The sequence below is a fragment of the Peromyscus eremicus genome, chromosome 2 (genome assembly GCF_949786415.1).
Source record: "Peromyscus eremicus chromosome 2, PerEre_H2_v1, whole genome shotgun sequence".
NCBI lineage: Eukaryota > Metazoa > Chordata > Mammalia > Rodentia > Cricetidae > Peromyscus > Peromyscus eremicus.
This window is the reverse complement of record NC_081417.1, coordinates 121,428,644-121,444,988: the sequence shown is the minus strand read 5'-3', so window position 1 is coordinate 121,444,988 and position 16,345 is coordinate 121,428,644. Positions and strand designations below refer to the sequence as shown.

The window sequence follows — 16,345 nt, the reverse complement described above, 5'->3', positions numbered from 1 at the left end:
GGAAGCTGCCTTTCTCACAGCTCTGCAGGCCGAGGCCGACAGCACTCCCAGGCAGCACTCCCCAGCCCCGGCTTGGCTGAAAGGAAGGGATGGGAGAGAATGGACAAGGAGGTGTGGAGGGGAGGGGGGCCACACCCTACCCTGACAAAACAAGACAGGTGATGCCACACCTCCCATGCCTCTACCCCGCCAGAAAGACCAACAAAGTGTGTTGGAGAGAAGGTGGAGCTCCCATCATCCCGCGTGGGATTCGTTCCCGCCTGTGGTAGGCAGAGCGCAGGCACAGATGCTGTGGGGTGCCGCCTGTGAGCACACTCGGAAAAAATCAGTGGTTAACCGGAGTGAGAAGATGCTGAGACCTGCCAGGGCGGTGGGGTCTTTGTTTTTCTAGTTACCTAAGGTTTGTGGTTTGGACAGGAAAAGTAAACAATGACAATGATGGGCGCACCAGAAGAGAAACAAAGACAGTTTACTCATTAAAAAGAGGAAAGACAAAGGGTACGCCTTCTGTTACGAGAAAGCTACGCGCTGCCCTGAAGCACGGACCTCCCCCGACACCAGGGTGGGCAGAAGGGCACTGCCATAGCCTGCCCAGAGGTAGGCACCTTCCCATCTTTCTTCTCTTCTGCAGCTTTTGGAGAAGTGGACGAGATGAGGGTGTGGGACCTCAACCAGCACAAAGCAACTGTATTTAAACCATGGCAAACTGAGCTGCTTCCCTGTCCTCCTGCCTCCCCACCTACCCAGCACAGGGCCCCAGGCCAGCACGTACCTGAAAGAAACCTGGCGGGATGGGGCCTCCGGGCATCCCATCGTTGGGGGGAATGTTGCCGAGCACAGGACTTGGGGCAGCTGCTGCACTCTGTGGAGACAGAACAGAGAGGTCAGTGGCAAGCATCCAACCACACAGAGAGCTTTTGGCCCCTGCCCTGAACAGACCCTTCCTCCTCAAAAGCCACTTTCTAGGAAAAGTTCTGCAGAGGTGTTAGTCACTGGGCAAGCCATGGGCTCGGGGGGCCCACTGCCTCTTCTCTAAGACGGTTGGGAGGCAGGGCCAATGTCTACCTTTAGGCATACCAGAGCAGCGGTGGAATAGGGAAAGAGCAAAAGTACTCCCGTAGTACCCGGCAGAGTGGTGACGGGCAGCCAATACAGTGTCTATTGTTGAACCATACCTTGTCTTTCCACCAGCTGCTCTAAGAGGCAGCGAGACCAACTCCTAAACAGTGGTACCCTCTCCAAATCGCTGACATGTTGAATAGAGCAAGTCAATATATATCCAATAAGAAAATACCCAGGTCAGAGAGAAGGACCTGCGTGTTCTGGCCCTGCCGGGGTCCCAAATGCCTCAAGAAGAGTGTGGGTTACACAATGGGAGGGAGTCATTACTCTCTGGCTGAATGTTGCTGTCCTGCCATCCACTTGGTACCTCTACCTCAACAAATGCCTCCCAGGGGTGGGCAGACACTGGATGCCTCACCTGGCCACCTTCCAACAATCTGTGTCCAACTTGTTTGTATGGCCAGCACATCTGTGCCTGGCTCTGTGCTCGCATGCACAGAGCTGAGGCTGAGATGTCAAAGCCCTACCTTGGGAAAGTCACAGATCTGGGCCACCTATCTGAGCTTGTCTTCTGCTTTTCCTACTCAAGCCAAACCTTCATGTACATCTGTCCACTTCTACCCAGCCTTGGTCCTCCCAACGCCACTGAGACCCAGAACATGATACTCCCTTGTCAGTCACCTCCTAGCTCATGAACGCAGCCCTTTCTCATCACTCCCAGAAGTCACTTCTTAAGTCACTTCTTTCCTTTCCTTGACACAAAATAGAAGTGCGGACTCCAACTAATATACCACACACCAAAAAAATGAACAATCCACCAGACGAGTGCCACTGTTTATGTGGCATGTTGATAGGCCACTGGCCTCTGATTTTGTGTCTGGTTTTACCTCCATGGTAGGAGGATGGGGACCGAGTGCTGGAATGGGCTGAGGTCTACAGGCAGGGAAAGATCTGTTGAGAGGGGTATGAAGGCCCAGTAGGGGACTGCAATGAGTGCCTGGCAGGTCCCAGGTAGAGTGAACGAGCTTGTTGCAGGTTATTTTCAAAATGAAGTCGCCTACAGAACCTCCCTAAGGAGATCCTGCCTATCCCCAAACACTGCAGGTCTGCATCTGCTTCCTCAGTCTACAGCCAAAGGCATGCATGTGCATAGATAGATGATAGATAGACAGACAGACTGATAGATGACAGATATAGACAGATGATTGATAGATATAGATGGATGATAGATAGATGATAGATACACTGATAGATATAGATAACAGACAGACAGACAGATTAGATAGATAGATAGATAGATAGATAGATAGATAGATAGATAGATACAGAGATAAACTTTCCACATCCCAGCCCCACCTTTATCTGGGAGAAGACTCAAGGGGGAATCAGCAGGCTCAGCCATTAGCTGTGTTATTGTTTCTCTGTGGCTAAGAGTTCTGTGAAAAATCTCTCTCTTACTCTCTCTCTCTCTCTCTCTCTCTCTCTCTCTCTCTCTCTCTCTCTCTCTCTCTCTCTCTCTCTCTCTCTCACCCTGCCTGGCCTAGAACTTACTATTGGACTAGGCTGACTTTGAACTCACATTGAACCTCCAGCCTATGGGATTAAGTAGCAACTTTTTGTAACAGCCAACAATTACTTCTCTGCAGCAGGAATGAAAGAACCTAAGGGAGGTGGGAGCTGAGATAAACATCCATCTATCTCTTGGGTTCCTCCAGAAGAGGTATTGCACTGAACTCCCTCATTCTTCACAGACGTCATTAATTAACCACCTGACTAGCAGACCTGGAATCACTGCTATCTTAGAGGATCTTTTGGTATTTTGGATGGTCCCGGGAACTAGGGGTGGGTGAGAGGCCAGGGCAACTATGGTCCTAATTAAGAGGGCCATAATTCTCAGTATTTCACCATTCTCCAATGGAATACAGCCATGTCAACCATGAGATGACTGTTACCATGTTAAGTCTCCTCCTGCGGATGAGCTGAGGCGCTCAGCAGAGCTTGAGCGGGATCGGGAATGGAGACTTAGAAAAGCAGCTGGTGCCGAGGGACAAACGCTAAGAGACTAGGGGGTCTCAAGGTGAGTTATTACTGACCCCCACTCAGGGGACCCAGTCCCCATCTGGCCCACCCCCATCCTCCCACACCTTAACCGCAGGGTCTGCCCACCTATGCCCAAGACCCAGCACAAGGTACGGCATACAGCAAGAGCTCACTCAATGATTGCTCTATTATTCAAAGGCCTACCCAAATCTGACCACCCTGGAGCCAGGCCTTTCAGGGTTGCTAAGACTCCACCTCTCTCTGTGGTTTCCAGCACCGAGAGTTCCATTAAGGCTCTCAACAAAGTATCATGTGAGTTTTCTCAACAACCCAGACCCCTGGCCCATTCTCTAGACTTACAGCATACTAGACTGCACAGCTGCCTAGGACGGAGCAGCCACACATGAATCAAGGCAGAAAGGACACTAGATCTAAAAGGCTAGGACCTCACACAATGGACTCTGGTACCTTCTCAGATAGGGACACCATTTCCTTTTCTTCCCCCCTCCCCCTAGACAGGGTCTCTCTGAGTAGCCCTGGCTGTCCTGGAACTCACTCTGTAGACCAAGCTGCCCTTGAACTCATGGAGATCCGATTGCGTCTGCCTTCCAAGTGCTGGGATTAAAGGTGTGCACCACCATGGCCTGACTCCACTTCCTTTTCTTAGGGACTGCCCATCTTGGTACATATACAATGGGAAGAGGAGGCTGAAAAACAGCTCAGCATGTAGAACAAAGTAGCAACCCTCCCTCACCACAGAACACTCAGAAATCCAAGATTAAAGCACCTAGAGACCTGTCTGTCTCTGAGCCCTGGCATACTGTTAGACCCTAGACCTCTCTCTAGCACCGACTCTAGCATGAACACTATGGACAAAAGAGAAAACATGACGCATGCACACCCACACACACTTCATGGACACATGTATGTGCAAATATATACACATGAATACATAAGTTCTTATATTTATGCCCATCCATTTTCCATCCAGGAAAAATGAATAAAGTCAAATATTCGTGGATTGTTAAGATGGTTCAACAGGTAGAGAAATCTGCTGTCAAGGCCGATGACCTGAGATCAATCCCCACACAGAACAAAGAGAACCAATTCTCCCAAACTGTCCTCTGACCTCCAGATGCATGCTGTAGTGCCTACCCCCCATAAAATAAATAAAAGATTTGTAAGTGGTCAGATGAACCCTGGACTCGCCTAGGCCAGCCAACTACTCCTGACCGATTTACAAGGCTGCAAAAATAGTACTTTGTTCTACCAATCCCTCCCTTCTTGCCCTGCCCAACACTCAAGCCTTGGCATGCAGCAGCACGGCCACGTGTGAAACCACCAACTGCAAGCCTTCCTGGACTGAAACTCAGGCCAGGCCACGTGGCAGAGGGCCCAAGCCAGCAGGGGGCAGGAGGTGTGTCGTGGATGTGGCTAGGGAAAATCAAAGCCACAAAGGTGGGTATGGTCCTGGCAGGAATGCCCCCTGGGGGGAGCTGGTGACCCACGCTGCTCCTAGCAAGTCAGTCCAAGCGTCTGTGCAGAGCCCTGGGGTAGCCTGGTGCAACCCAGTGGGGATTCAAAGGATAGAGAGAATGCCATCATCCCACAGAAAGCCAAGACCAGAGCAGTGGGGATTGAAGAAGATACACAAAGGAAGTGGTCCCTTGGCCTCTCACACAGACCACAGGACAGTGAATTTAGTGGAACACAAGCTCTAATTGTGCGGCTCAGAGAAAACAAAGAGCTGATCCCCATGAAGAGACAAAACCAACTAGAGTAAAAACAAGTTCCAGTGACAAAGGATCCCTGCCTTCTAGCCAGAAGGTTACCACATGGAGGAGGGGGAACACACCAGCCCAGGACCAAGGAATGGCTCCAGGTCCAACAATAGAAATCTCAAGCTACACGAAGTTTCCCTGAGCTATGTCCCAGGACTGGTTGCCTTGGAGGGGATGGGCTGGGTTGCTCACTAGTGACAGAGCAAAAGGAGACTTGTCGTATTACCTACTATCACCTAGCTTGTCCTGGGGGTTATTGCGGGAAGAACCCTGGGCCAAGAGTCGTCAAATCAAGACTTAGCTCTGGTCACAAACTACTCACTATGAGCCCTGGACAGGCCTCCACACCGTGAGCATAGGGCACACAAGGCTGATGAGGTTCTGCCATCCCGGTGACACCACAGGCGTCCCCTGAGCCCTTTATGCGAGCATCTAAGGAAAGGCTACAGTGCCGAGGGAAAAGGCCCAGGCAGAGAGCCAGGCAGTCACAGCCAGGCGGCTGAGCGCAGGGGAGGTAGATCCCACACCTCCGCTGCTTTGACCAAGTCCTATCCCCTTGGTACCAGGATTAACTCAAGAGCAGCTGGAGAAGCGAGCACCTTTTCATTCTGATCCCATAAACCAGGAGAGGGGGAAGTGGGAAGCATGTATGCCTCAGCATCCTAGGAAACTGTCATTTCTGGTCTAAACTGCAAGGAAACTGAGTCTTCAGGTTCCATAACTAACAATTAGGTCCAACTTTAGTCCCCATACTTCCGGTCTCAGGTTCAGGAAACCCGAGCACCGGTCTTCCCAGCAGCCCCTGCAGCTCCCAAGAAAAGCTGTGTACATTTTGGTTCCTGAAGAGAAACTGCAGACAGATCATTAAACCATCCAATAATCACAATTCATTCTGTGACTGAGGTCACCTGTGTGTTCTGAACATTCCCGAGGAGGCTGACCTTCTACTTGGCCCTCTCTGTCAACTATTTCAAAGTGCCATTTGCCAAGAAGCAGGGAGTGAGACGGTGTTTGTACGTCAAAGAGAGTAAGAGCCCTCCGAAGAGTCTGTGGACCTAACTTGCCAGTGGCCTGCCTGGGAAGAAAAGGAAATACGAGGCAGTGGAAGGTAAGGGGGCTGCGGCGTCTGCAGACATCAGAGGTACTCAGCAGACGCTCTGGTGACCAGTGCCGTGCCAACGAGGCTGGGAGGGGACAGGCTGCGGTTTTACCTTGAAGGAAGATGAAGTGAGTTGTGGTGACAGAGAACTGAGGGACCTGGAAAGGTGCTCCAGGCAGGCGCTGAGACGGGGATTAGGGGGATCAGGGAGGCTTTATGGAAGAGGTGGCACTTGAGCCAGGGCCTTACAGGACAGCAGGACTCAAAGATGCAGGAGATACCAGCAAGAGATTAACTGCTGACATCTTAACCCTCTCTCCCAGCACGGGTCTCCTGCTGTGTCTTTCAGGGCACAAATTCCCAGGGCACTCTGTATACCCAGGACCCACTCCATTTCCAGATAGAGGTGAGCATGCGCTCCTTTTCCCTTACCCAGCATGGGGAGCTTCCTTCCCATGAGGGAGCAACAAGCTGCCCAGGTCCAGAATGGCTACCCACCTCCTGCACTTTTGACCCTTCAGTACTCTATTGATATACATAAAATTCAAGACCTGTCTTGAGTCTTGTGGCTCAGAATGGACAATACCCTAAGTCAGGCCCGAGTGGGCTAAAACCACTGTGCCTGATCTTAGTAAATAAATCCCAGCCTCTCTCCTCCCAGTTTGGGGATGAATCCTTACAAACCACCTGGAAACAGGTCTGTATTTACATTCTAATCTCTTGAGTCACCAGGAACCGGGGATATCTGGACATCTCACACTGCCTTTGCTCAGGCCTTCATGGTCACACACAGAGGAACGGAAGCCCTTGACCCCTGATGGGACTACCAGGTAAGACATCTTGCTAGGTGGGCAAAACAGGTGCCAAGCAATTGGCGGCTCTGAGCCTGATACAGAGGTGGATGGCAACAGACAGGCCTAGTTTGCTGAGCTTCTTGTATTTGTTCATTTGTGAGGTGAAGGTCTCACTATGTTGCCCGGGCTGGCCTTAAATTCCGATTCCTGAGCTCAAGAAATCCTCCTGCCTCAGCCTTGAAGTAGCTAGGACCACAGACACACAGCACAGTAGGGGCAGGAGGTTCCACAAATAGGGTAGCACACAGGTGTGTCTGGGTGGGGATGGCACCGAAGGGAACGAAGATGTGGCTTCTGTTCTCAAGAAGCTACACTTCTACCACCTTAGAAAAGTGGCGGGGAGAGGAGGAAAGAAAGATGAAAGAAAAGCACGCTAGTCCTTTTCAAAAGCAAAGACGAACTGGCATCCCCAGGCTGAGAGAGGTCACCATCCACAGAACGGCCCACCCATCCTAGGAACTGGCTATTCTGGGAACTGGATCAAAGGGTGCCTCATGGGTAAGAGGTGGAGTCCAAGGTTGCTAAAGGCGCCTGGTTGTGCCTTGGACCCTGGCCAGGGTGCCCTCCTCTGTGAGCAGACAACTCTCTCAAGCCCGCGGTGTGGGCTGCACCATGTGAGGCTTGGCCTGCCCCTGCACACAAGGCTGAGGAGCTTGAGGGAGAACAGTGCCCCCGGAGGACCACCACAAAGTAGATGGGCAGCTACTCTGTACAATGATCGTTTTCTTCTTAAGATGGCTTATGCCATCAGCAAAACACACATACATACATGCCCACACTGCCTGCTGTCTTAAAGAGCTACTTACCACCACACACATGTCATAGTAGGCCAGTGACAGTTCTTTAACAAGGCTGTTGGCAGTTGCTCCTGCAGAGTGGAAAATTCCCTGGCGTGGACCCGCATACGCGCTCAATACCAATGACAACTTAATCCTGCAGGGACTGAGGTGCGCAGTGAACAGAAGTCATTGCCTCTAGGAACTTTTTGCTTTAAGTTGTAAAGGAATTACTAAAGGCCAAGTCCTCCACATATCTTTCAAGGATGGGAGCCCACACCTCCTCGGCTGGCACTCGATCTAGTGGGTTCAGAGTCACTTTTCCTCATCCTCTGCTGTTGACAGCATGACTGTGCACAGTCTGAAAAGTTCACCGGGGTCCCTGATATGAAAGTCAAAAAGCCAACACTTGGCAGGGAAGGGGTGTACCACCAAACCCGCTGTGGTCTCTTCTGCATAGGAGAATGGACTGGAATCCTTGGGCTCTTGCCTGGCCTTGGGGGAACCATGAGAAGCCGCCACCGTGGTTCACGCAGCCGTCCCTAGTACACGCCCCACTCCCCACTTGCGAGCTCAGAGCTGAGCAGATGACTCCTAAGCCTTTAAAGCGCCACTAATTGGGCCAATTTCGCTAACAGTCTCTGTTTCGTCCCCCCCACCCTGCGTCAACCAGCATCCTTTGGTACTGCTGGAGAGATGCAAGCTGTTGGCTTTAGTGTTATTTTGTCAGCCATTAACCGATTCATCGGAGTCATTAATTGATTTATTACTGCTGCCTGCTCAGAGGGTTTAGCAAATAAAGAATGATGTAGGTCACAATGCAAAGGAAATTGGACCAAACACCACCACGAGGAGCTGGGCACTCACAGTGCCTGCCACTGTCCACTCGAGCAGCCCTCCAGCCCAGCTGCCAGGTGGAAGTCAGTCCAGATGGCCCTTCCGATGAAAACTCAGGTGCCAGCCTGCCTCTTGCACAGGCAGAGACGTGGAAGGTGGAGAGCGTTGTCTGGAGACTGAGACCAGCTCCTGAGAATCCACCAGTCATCAACAGAGCAGGGGGCGGAAGACACTGAGCTGCAGAACGAGAAGCCTATAGCTGGGCCTCCGGGCTCCTATGCTAAGTCTCTACTCCCCTGGAGGTGACACACAGGACAGCAACAGTTGACATGTTAGCAGGTACCTCCTAATGCCTGGCCTTTTATGTGCTTATCTCTGATCCTCTCAACAGTCCTACAGCTGAGGTATTATCTTCCCTGTGTTACAGAGAGAAGCCGATGCTCAGAGAGCTGACCTGCCCCAGGCTGCATGGCAGGCCAGGAAGTAGCAGTCTAGGACTCAAACCTGGTGTGTCTGACTTCAAAGTCCACATTTCTTCCCCTCTATCCTATCTTCAGACTGACATAAAAGAGCCCGACACCTGCAGCTCAGCTCCGTGGGAACTGACAGAAACAGGCGGGGGACCAAGAATAAGGTCACTCCAGCCACCTCAGAGCCCGAAGCTCTTGGTTTCCGGAGTGACAGGGCTAAGGGGCAAGCCCTGAGGTCACATCAAGTGATGAGATTCCAGAGCTCAGTCGTGCTGCCAAGAACATCACACCACCAACACACACCACATGGCCTGGTGCCCCTCCCCTGTAAGCACGCATGTTGTGAGGGAGCCCTCTCAGAGCCTACACTGGGCCAACCAATTTCCTAGAAGCCCAGTCACACAGTATTTGGTTGGCTGTACTGGGCTAGACCAAAGAGACTAGTCCGGTCACCCTCTTCCTAACTATTCAGGGTTCCAACCAAACCAGGAGTTGTACCGAGGAGAGGGCAATGTTAACACCTCTGATGATGGAATCTGTGCGTGCGTGCGTGCGTGCGTGCGTGTGTGTGTTCTCTGATGATGGAATCTGTGCGTGTGTGTGTGTGTGTGTGTGTGTGTGTGTGTGTGTGTGTGTGTGTTCCTGAGCAAGAAAGGCAACAGCTCTGGTACCTGGTGTGTGTGTGTGTGTGTGTGTGTGTGTGTGTGTGTGTGTGTGTGTGTGTTCCTGAGCAAGAAAGGCAACAGCTCTGGTACCTGGTGTGTGTGTGTGTGTGTGTGTGTGTGTGTGTGTGTTCCTGAGCAAGAAAGGCAACAGCTCTGGTACCTGGTTTCCCTAGAAGCCAAACACCACATGTCTCAAGTTCTGTTTCCACAGTAATCAGCTATGACGAGGCCCCACACTCCTGCTCAGCAGAATTCCAGAGCAGCAGAGCTCACCTTGGCAAACTTTCAGGAGGCTCACAGAGGGTGCGGACTGGTCCATCCCAAAGTGATGCAGAAGGGGATATGTACCCACCGCAAACCACCATTTACTTCTTGCTTCTGAACTGGATACAGCCCTGGCCCGAAGGCTGTCATTCAAGCTCTCTGTGGCTATTTTGGGGGGATATGCCAGGTGCTCTACGTATAAACTGAAGACGAGACAGCTCCGAGATATGGTTACATGGAAGGTTTTTATTGTAGATATAAGAGAGAACCACCAGAGGCATCTGGAAGTCTCGAGTAGAGACAGAAAGTAGCAGACTGAACATGGTAGACTGAACATGGCCAGCAGACTGAACCTGATCATGAGGAGAGAGACGGGGGAGAACGAGACAGAGAGAGACAAGAGAGCACATAACCCATGAGCTGAAGTTTAGGGCAAGGGGCGGGGTGACAAGAACCAGGATGCCAGCATGGACTCTGAAATGTTTAACAGGTACTTGTGATACTGAGGTCAGCATACACTTTGGTAACTAATTTGTCTCTTCTGCCAGTGATAAGAGAATTGGCTCCTTTGGTAGAATTCCTGAGGAATGCTGGCTTGTCTAACCACCAGAATTTGGACCTAACACACCAACAGTGTTTTCCTGTTGTTATAATAAAGGGTCTAGAGTCTCACACACCTACATATGTTTCTCTTTCTTTCTCTTTCTCTCTCTCTCCCTCTCTCTCTCTCCCTCTCTCTCCCTCTCCCCCCCCCCCCTCACTGTTAGAGTGCAACTGAGATCTGCTAAAAGGGTAAGACAGGAGTCCTGACCTGGGAAGGCTAGGGGTGGCCAGTTAAGACTTCTTAAGGGAATTGTAAGTTCTCTGACTTGGAAGTCTGACTCAAATCTAACTTCCAGAACAGACACAAGATTCTTCCACAGAGGAGGGCCACCCTGTGCTCTTCCACCCACACTAAGGTGCTGATAGCACAAAAAAATGGCCTTCACAAGACCTTCACCAAGGCCCAACAAACCAGATTCTAAGTTCCATTTGGCAAAGAATGAGCTGCTACCACTTCCACACTTCAGGACCTGGCCCCGGATGCCAAAAGCCTTTCTTGCATTGGATGCCTCTGCTCAACCACCTGTGCACGGCTGGTCCCCTTCCCTGGAATGCTGTCCTCTTCTCAGCCTGGTGATGCCCTGTATGCTCCGTGGGCTCCTCCTCACAGCACTCACCACACCTGACTCTTAATTCCTTATTAAATTAGCCAGCTGTCTTCCCAGGGATGGGGCGGGTGCGGTGTGTGCAGCACAGAGAAGATGCTGTCTCAGTAAATATCATTTGAGTGAATAAAATTCCTGCAGAAATCCTGCCTTTCAAGAACAGTTATCACAGCCACAAGGTCGAATCCCAAGGCTCGACAATCTTCCTCTAACTTACCACCAGGCCACATCCAAACAACTAGTTGCTCCAACATGCAGGCACACATGCATGCACATAGCCCCACACATCGCGCGACACACTGTCCCCAGGCATACCCCAGCTTTGGGGACTAAGAATGCCTGGGTGCTGCTTTTGCTACTGCGGAGCTCTTGCTACCAAATGACTCAGGTAGGCCATGAATCCTAGAGTCACTGGTCATGTTGGAACAGCGAAGATCACTGCTGAATCTCCCCTTAAGACAACTACAGTGACTTCTTCAACTGTCCCAGCCAAGTATTTGCATATAAGGAGTACAGAGGCAATGGGAAGAGCCGGGTGACTTCAAAAAACTTAACTCCTCTTGTCATTCCCAAAGGTGTAGGCCATGCTTCAGGCTGGGTGCAGGGAAAGAACCCAGTTCTCTGTGGGCTGCTGAGACCTGTCTCTCTTACTCTTGGCCCAGCTTGGCAAAGCAAAGGCTGCTGTTTATTCTCAGACAGGTTCAAGGCCCTGGGGTTCTCAACCGAGAACCTTCTGCTTCACTGGCCCAAAGAGTCGCTTTCACACAGGACTCAGACATGGACCAAGAGAAGCTGCAAACTGCTTGTGGAGTCTAGGAATGAGAGAGAGACAGGGACTGCTCCTGGGCCTGGGCAGAGCTAAGGAGGATGACTGGGCAGAGGTCCACTCTGAGATGCTTTCTCCACATCCCAGATAATGAGTTCCACTGCAGGGGAGTCCTCTGCCAAGCCTGACACCACTGACCAAGCCACAGAGTACAGGAGACAGCATCCGAGAAAACCGTGAGCTAGCTTAGGAGAAATACACCACCTACACATCGTTACAGGCCTACTCCCTCAAACACAAGGAAGCTGAGAGGGAAGGGGAGGCAGAAGACCGGGCTCTCTAGCCTGCATTCTACTCTGACCCTTCCCTGTGCTAGTCCTATCTGGGGTGGCGCCAACTCTTAACATCCAGTTCTCAGACCCCCTCCCCAGGAGCCACTACTTCATAGTCTCTGCTCAACAAGCTCTCCCATCCCCCCACCCCCACCCCACCTTCCCAGAAGGAATTTCCAGTCTTCCACCAATGCCCACACTTTAAACATCTTGCTTTCCAGGGCACCGCAGCAGCAGCAGCAACAACAACAACAACGAAAACCTCAGTAGGATTATAACTAGAATTCAACACTAGAGCATGCTGATTCCCACCTGTGTCCCTTTCCTGGGAGGCCCAACGGGAATACTGAACTCAGGGTGCCTCTGCTGCCCCTGCTGCTCAGCTCTCAGAAGTAGGCAGTTCGCCCCAGCCTGAGACGCACCCTGTGATGCAGGCCCTTGAGAAGCAGATCTAGGGGACATGGCTGTCAACCGATCCTCTCTTCCGCTCATGCCATCCTCCTTCTTTTCTCATTCCGTCACTTGCAACCACAGGGAAATCTTGCTAGTGCCCAGCTTTTGCAAATGCCACGGCCTCTACTTGGAACGTCCACTTCTCTGCCATGCCAATGCATCTCTTAGGCTGCCCTGGGCACTGAGCAGATTGTTTCGACTCTAAATGAGACTCCTACCTATACTGCCCTAGTACTTCCTAGCTGGTTCCGAAAAGGCAAAGCAGGTCCCAATGTTTGCTACATGTAATAATCACTGAACATCAAATGACGAAGGACATCCAGCCTGTCTGGCCCCTCCCTGTGCTAACCACCTTGCTGGACAGAGCTCAGCCTAGCCATTCTGGGAAATCTTTCTCTCCTTCCTTATTCTTCTTCTTAAGGATGTAACTTCAAAGAACAGAACAGACTTGCATAAGCCCAACATCAGGAGGGGCAAGCACAGCATCGCTCCTACAGACTCCTGGTTCTCTTGTTATACTGTGACTGCTAGAGCAGTCCAAACTTGAATCCTGGGGCTGCTCCACTGTGAAACCTGGAACTCAGGAACAGCGGGCCCAGCCTTGACAGATTACCAAACTCCCTAATCGGAGGCAAAAACCTGCCCTAATGTGGGTCGGTTTCCTTTGATTTTTGTCTAATTCTACTCATGGCCAAGGTCTCCACCCAAGACAAGACTTTCTAATTAAACCTGGACAACATGTGGGCCTTCAGAAACTCAATCCAGAGCTATGTAACAGGAAGGAGACCGAGGAGGATCCCTTGGCCCACATACCAAATCAAGGGCAGGAAAGATCTAGAATGAGGTTTCCTGAGATGCCTGTGCCTTGGCTGGCTCCAGAAAGCAGGTTATAATCCCTGACTGCCCCATAGGACTTGCAAGGCTTCCAAGAAAGTGGCCTGCATGTATCAATCAGGTCCTCCACAGGTGCACGCCACTTTATGAACCCCATATACCTGCTCTCCGATGCTCTGGAGAGCACATCTTTAGTGCTCCCAGCCCTGTCCCCAAAGCTTCCCAGCTTCCATGTGCCAGAACTCCTCGTTCTGAGGCCTACTCACTGCAGACATCGGTTCAACCTTCAACAAGCTCCTGAGGTGGGTGAATCTCTTCCTTTACTTTCTGTCAGCCCATTTTGCCAGCAGTGACCAGGCCAGTTCGCTGTCCTGCACAAGTTCACAGGTAATAGAGGATGGCCCAGACATACCTTTCCAGTGGAAACCTAAGGAAGGCTGTTCCCGAGGCCCTCCTAAGCCCTCCACTCCCATATAAACAAAGGACATACACCTAGTTCCTGTTTTAAACCCTACATCAGAATGCTCACATCAAATTCCTTGGGGACCTTCACAACTAACTGCTGCTCATGCCGCAAGGCTGAAGAAAGGATGCAAGGCCACGGCTTTGGGAGCCGCTGGACCAGACGGCCCATCACATCTCCCCTGTGCCCTGACGACAACCTAGAAGAGAGTCTCCAAGTCTGGGGACTACTGGGGGAAGCAGTGAGGCTTTTTAGCTCACTAACCCTCGTCCTTCCCCTGGGTCAGGCTCTCTGAAGTCTAGAGCAAGCCTCTGAGTGCAGGTTGGGGCTTAGACAGCTGCCCAAACAGGTACAGCCACTGACCAAGCCACAGAGTACAGGAGACAGCATCCGAGAAAACCGTGAGCTAGCTTAGGAGAAATACACCACCTACACATCGTTACAGGCCTACTCCCTCAAACACAAGGAAGCTGAGAGGGAAGGGGAGGCAGAAGACCGGGCTCTCTAGCCTGCATTCTACTCTGACCCTTCCCTGTGCTAGTCCTATCTGGGGTGGCGTCAACTCTTAACATCCAGTTCTCAGACCCCCTCCCCAGGAGCCACTACTTCATAGTCTCTGCTCAACAAGCTCTCCCATGTCTTACAGGACACAATCCTGAAGCCCACGCTACCCAGGAGGTGGCTGCTCCTTGGGCAGACTCAGACTCACAGTAACTGCCCCTCCCCCCATTCTCTCTGTGGCCTTGAGCATCTACTTCATTCTGTGGGAAGGAGGCAGAGGCGGGGTGTGTGTGTGTGTGTGGGGGGTGTGTGCTGGGAGCACAACCAGCTGCATTTCATCTCCACAAGAGAAGGCTCACCAACCACTCTCCCTACCCACACATTCCCCTCCAGAGGGCTGGGGAGAACGCTACCGATCCTCGCTCCAAGTGGACTAGGAAGGGTGAGGAAGGCTCAGCTCAGCTCCTGGACATCAGCTCCCAACACACCACAGCTGACGTGTGCAAAGATCCCTGTGCAAATACACGTGGCCTACTTCTCGGTTATCTCACTTTGTCTAAATATATCCTAAGAAAATAGCTTGGCAGCCGTGATAAACTCTGCAGTGGGTCCAAAATAACAACCCCCCTCTCTCTCTGTCTCTCTCTCAGGCAAAACTACCTGGGGTGTGATGGGGGGGACTCAGGGCTGATGGGGCGGTTATGCTTGGTGTTATGGATAGGTAGAAGGAAAACAGCATTTTATAAGGAAACGACTCCACGCAGGTTCCCAACCAGGCCAGCATACATGCCTTGTCCAAGGGAGATGTTGGAGGCATGCCCAGCCGAGCGCGCGCGCGCGCGCACACACACACACACACACACACACACACACACACACACACACACCCAACCCCACACCCACTGGGACTCACTGCAAGACACTGACATTTTCCACTTCACTTGCCAAGAAGGGAGCACCCTGCCCTACACACTTGGGCTGCCAACCCCTGGAAACAAAGGTGGCAGTCATGGGGGTAGACAAACACACCTCTCCACTGGTCCAACATCCCTACCCCTGCCATTTCCACCAAAAGGGAAATTAAGGCTCACAGCAGGAGACATGCATGCCCTCAACCCCTCCAGGCTGTCTGTAATTCTAGCATACTGCCATCCTTTGGGGAACTTGGAGAGAGGTGGCTTCTTCATTTTTAATACACAGTGAATTTGGGCTGTTTAGAATCATCCCTAAGCCTGCCCTCTTGGGCACAAGTATATTAATTTTATTAGGAAAGAGTCTAATGTTTGAGGGGGCTGTGGGCACTCCTCACTGCACCGTAGCAGCCTGGCCAGCACTCTACTACCTGGTCTGCACTGAGCTGGATCTGAACTGAGTTTTGGCTCCCAATGCTCACGGGGGAGGGAGAGGAGGGAGGGGAGGGATGGAGGGGGTAGGAGGGGGTAGGAGGGGGTAGGAGGGGGTAGGAGGGGGTAGGAGGGGTAGGAGGGTGTTGCTCCAAGGCCTGGCATGCATCCTCAAGCTCTTCCACACTCTGCCCTCTCAGGCATCCACTTGCATGTCCTTTTTCTCTTTCAGGCTCACACATAATGCAGCCTTGTGAGTGAAGCCAGGCAGACCTTCTCTCAGAACTCTCAAGGATTAGTGACAAGGTTCCCTTATACACTATCGACATTGGCTGAGGCCATCTCTCCCTCTAGAGCCGTGGTTCTCAACCTTCCTACTGCTGCGACCCTTTAATACAGTTCCTCATGGTGTGGTGACCCCAGCCACAAAAAGTATTTCGTTGCTACTTCATAACCGTAATTTTGCTGCTGTTATGAATTATAGTGTAAACATCTGATGTACAGGATATGTAACACCCAAAGGAGTTGAGACCCACAGGTTGAGAGCCTCTGTTCAAGATCATGACATCCTAAGAAGCAAGCAGTATCTTCTACATC

The 16,345-nt window shown here is 51.6% G+C and overlaps 1 protein-coding gene across 3 annotated transcripts in view; it reads right to left on the bottom strand.

Annotated features, from left to right (window-relative positions):
* The window catches only part of Ssbp3 (single stranded DNA binding protein 3), a 152,275-nt gene that overhangs the window by 41,648 nt on the left and 94,282 nt on the right, over positions 1-16,345 (bottom strand). For all 3 annotated transcript variants that reach the window (XM_059254623.1, XM_059254618.1, XM_059254619.1), the window contains exon 5: positions 773-862. In XM_059254623.1, the coding sequence (XP_059110606.1) occupies positions 773-808 (36 nt within the window). In that variant the 5' untranslated portion in view covers positions 809-862. The remainder of the gene's footprint in view (positions 1-772; positions 863-16,345) is intronic.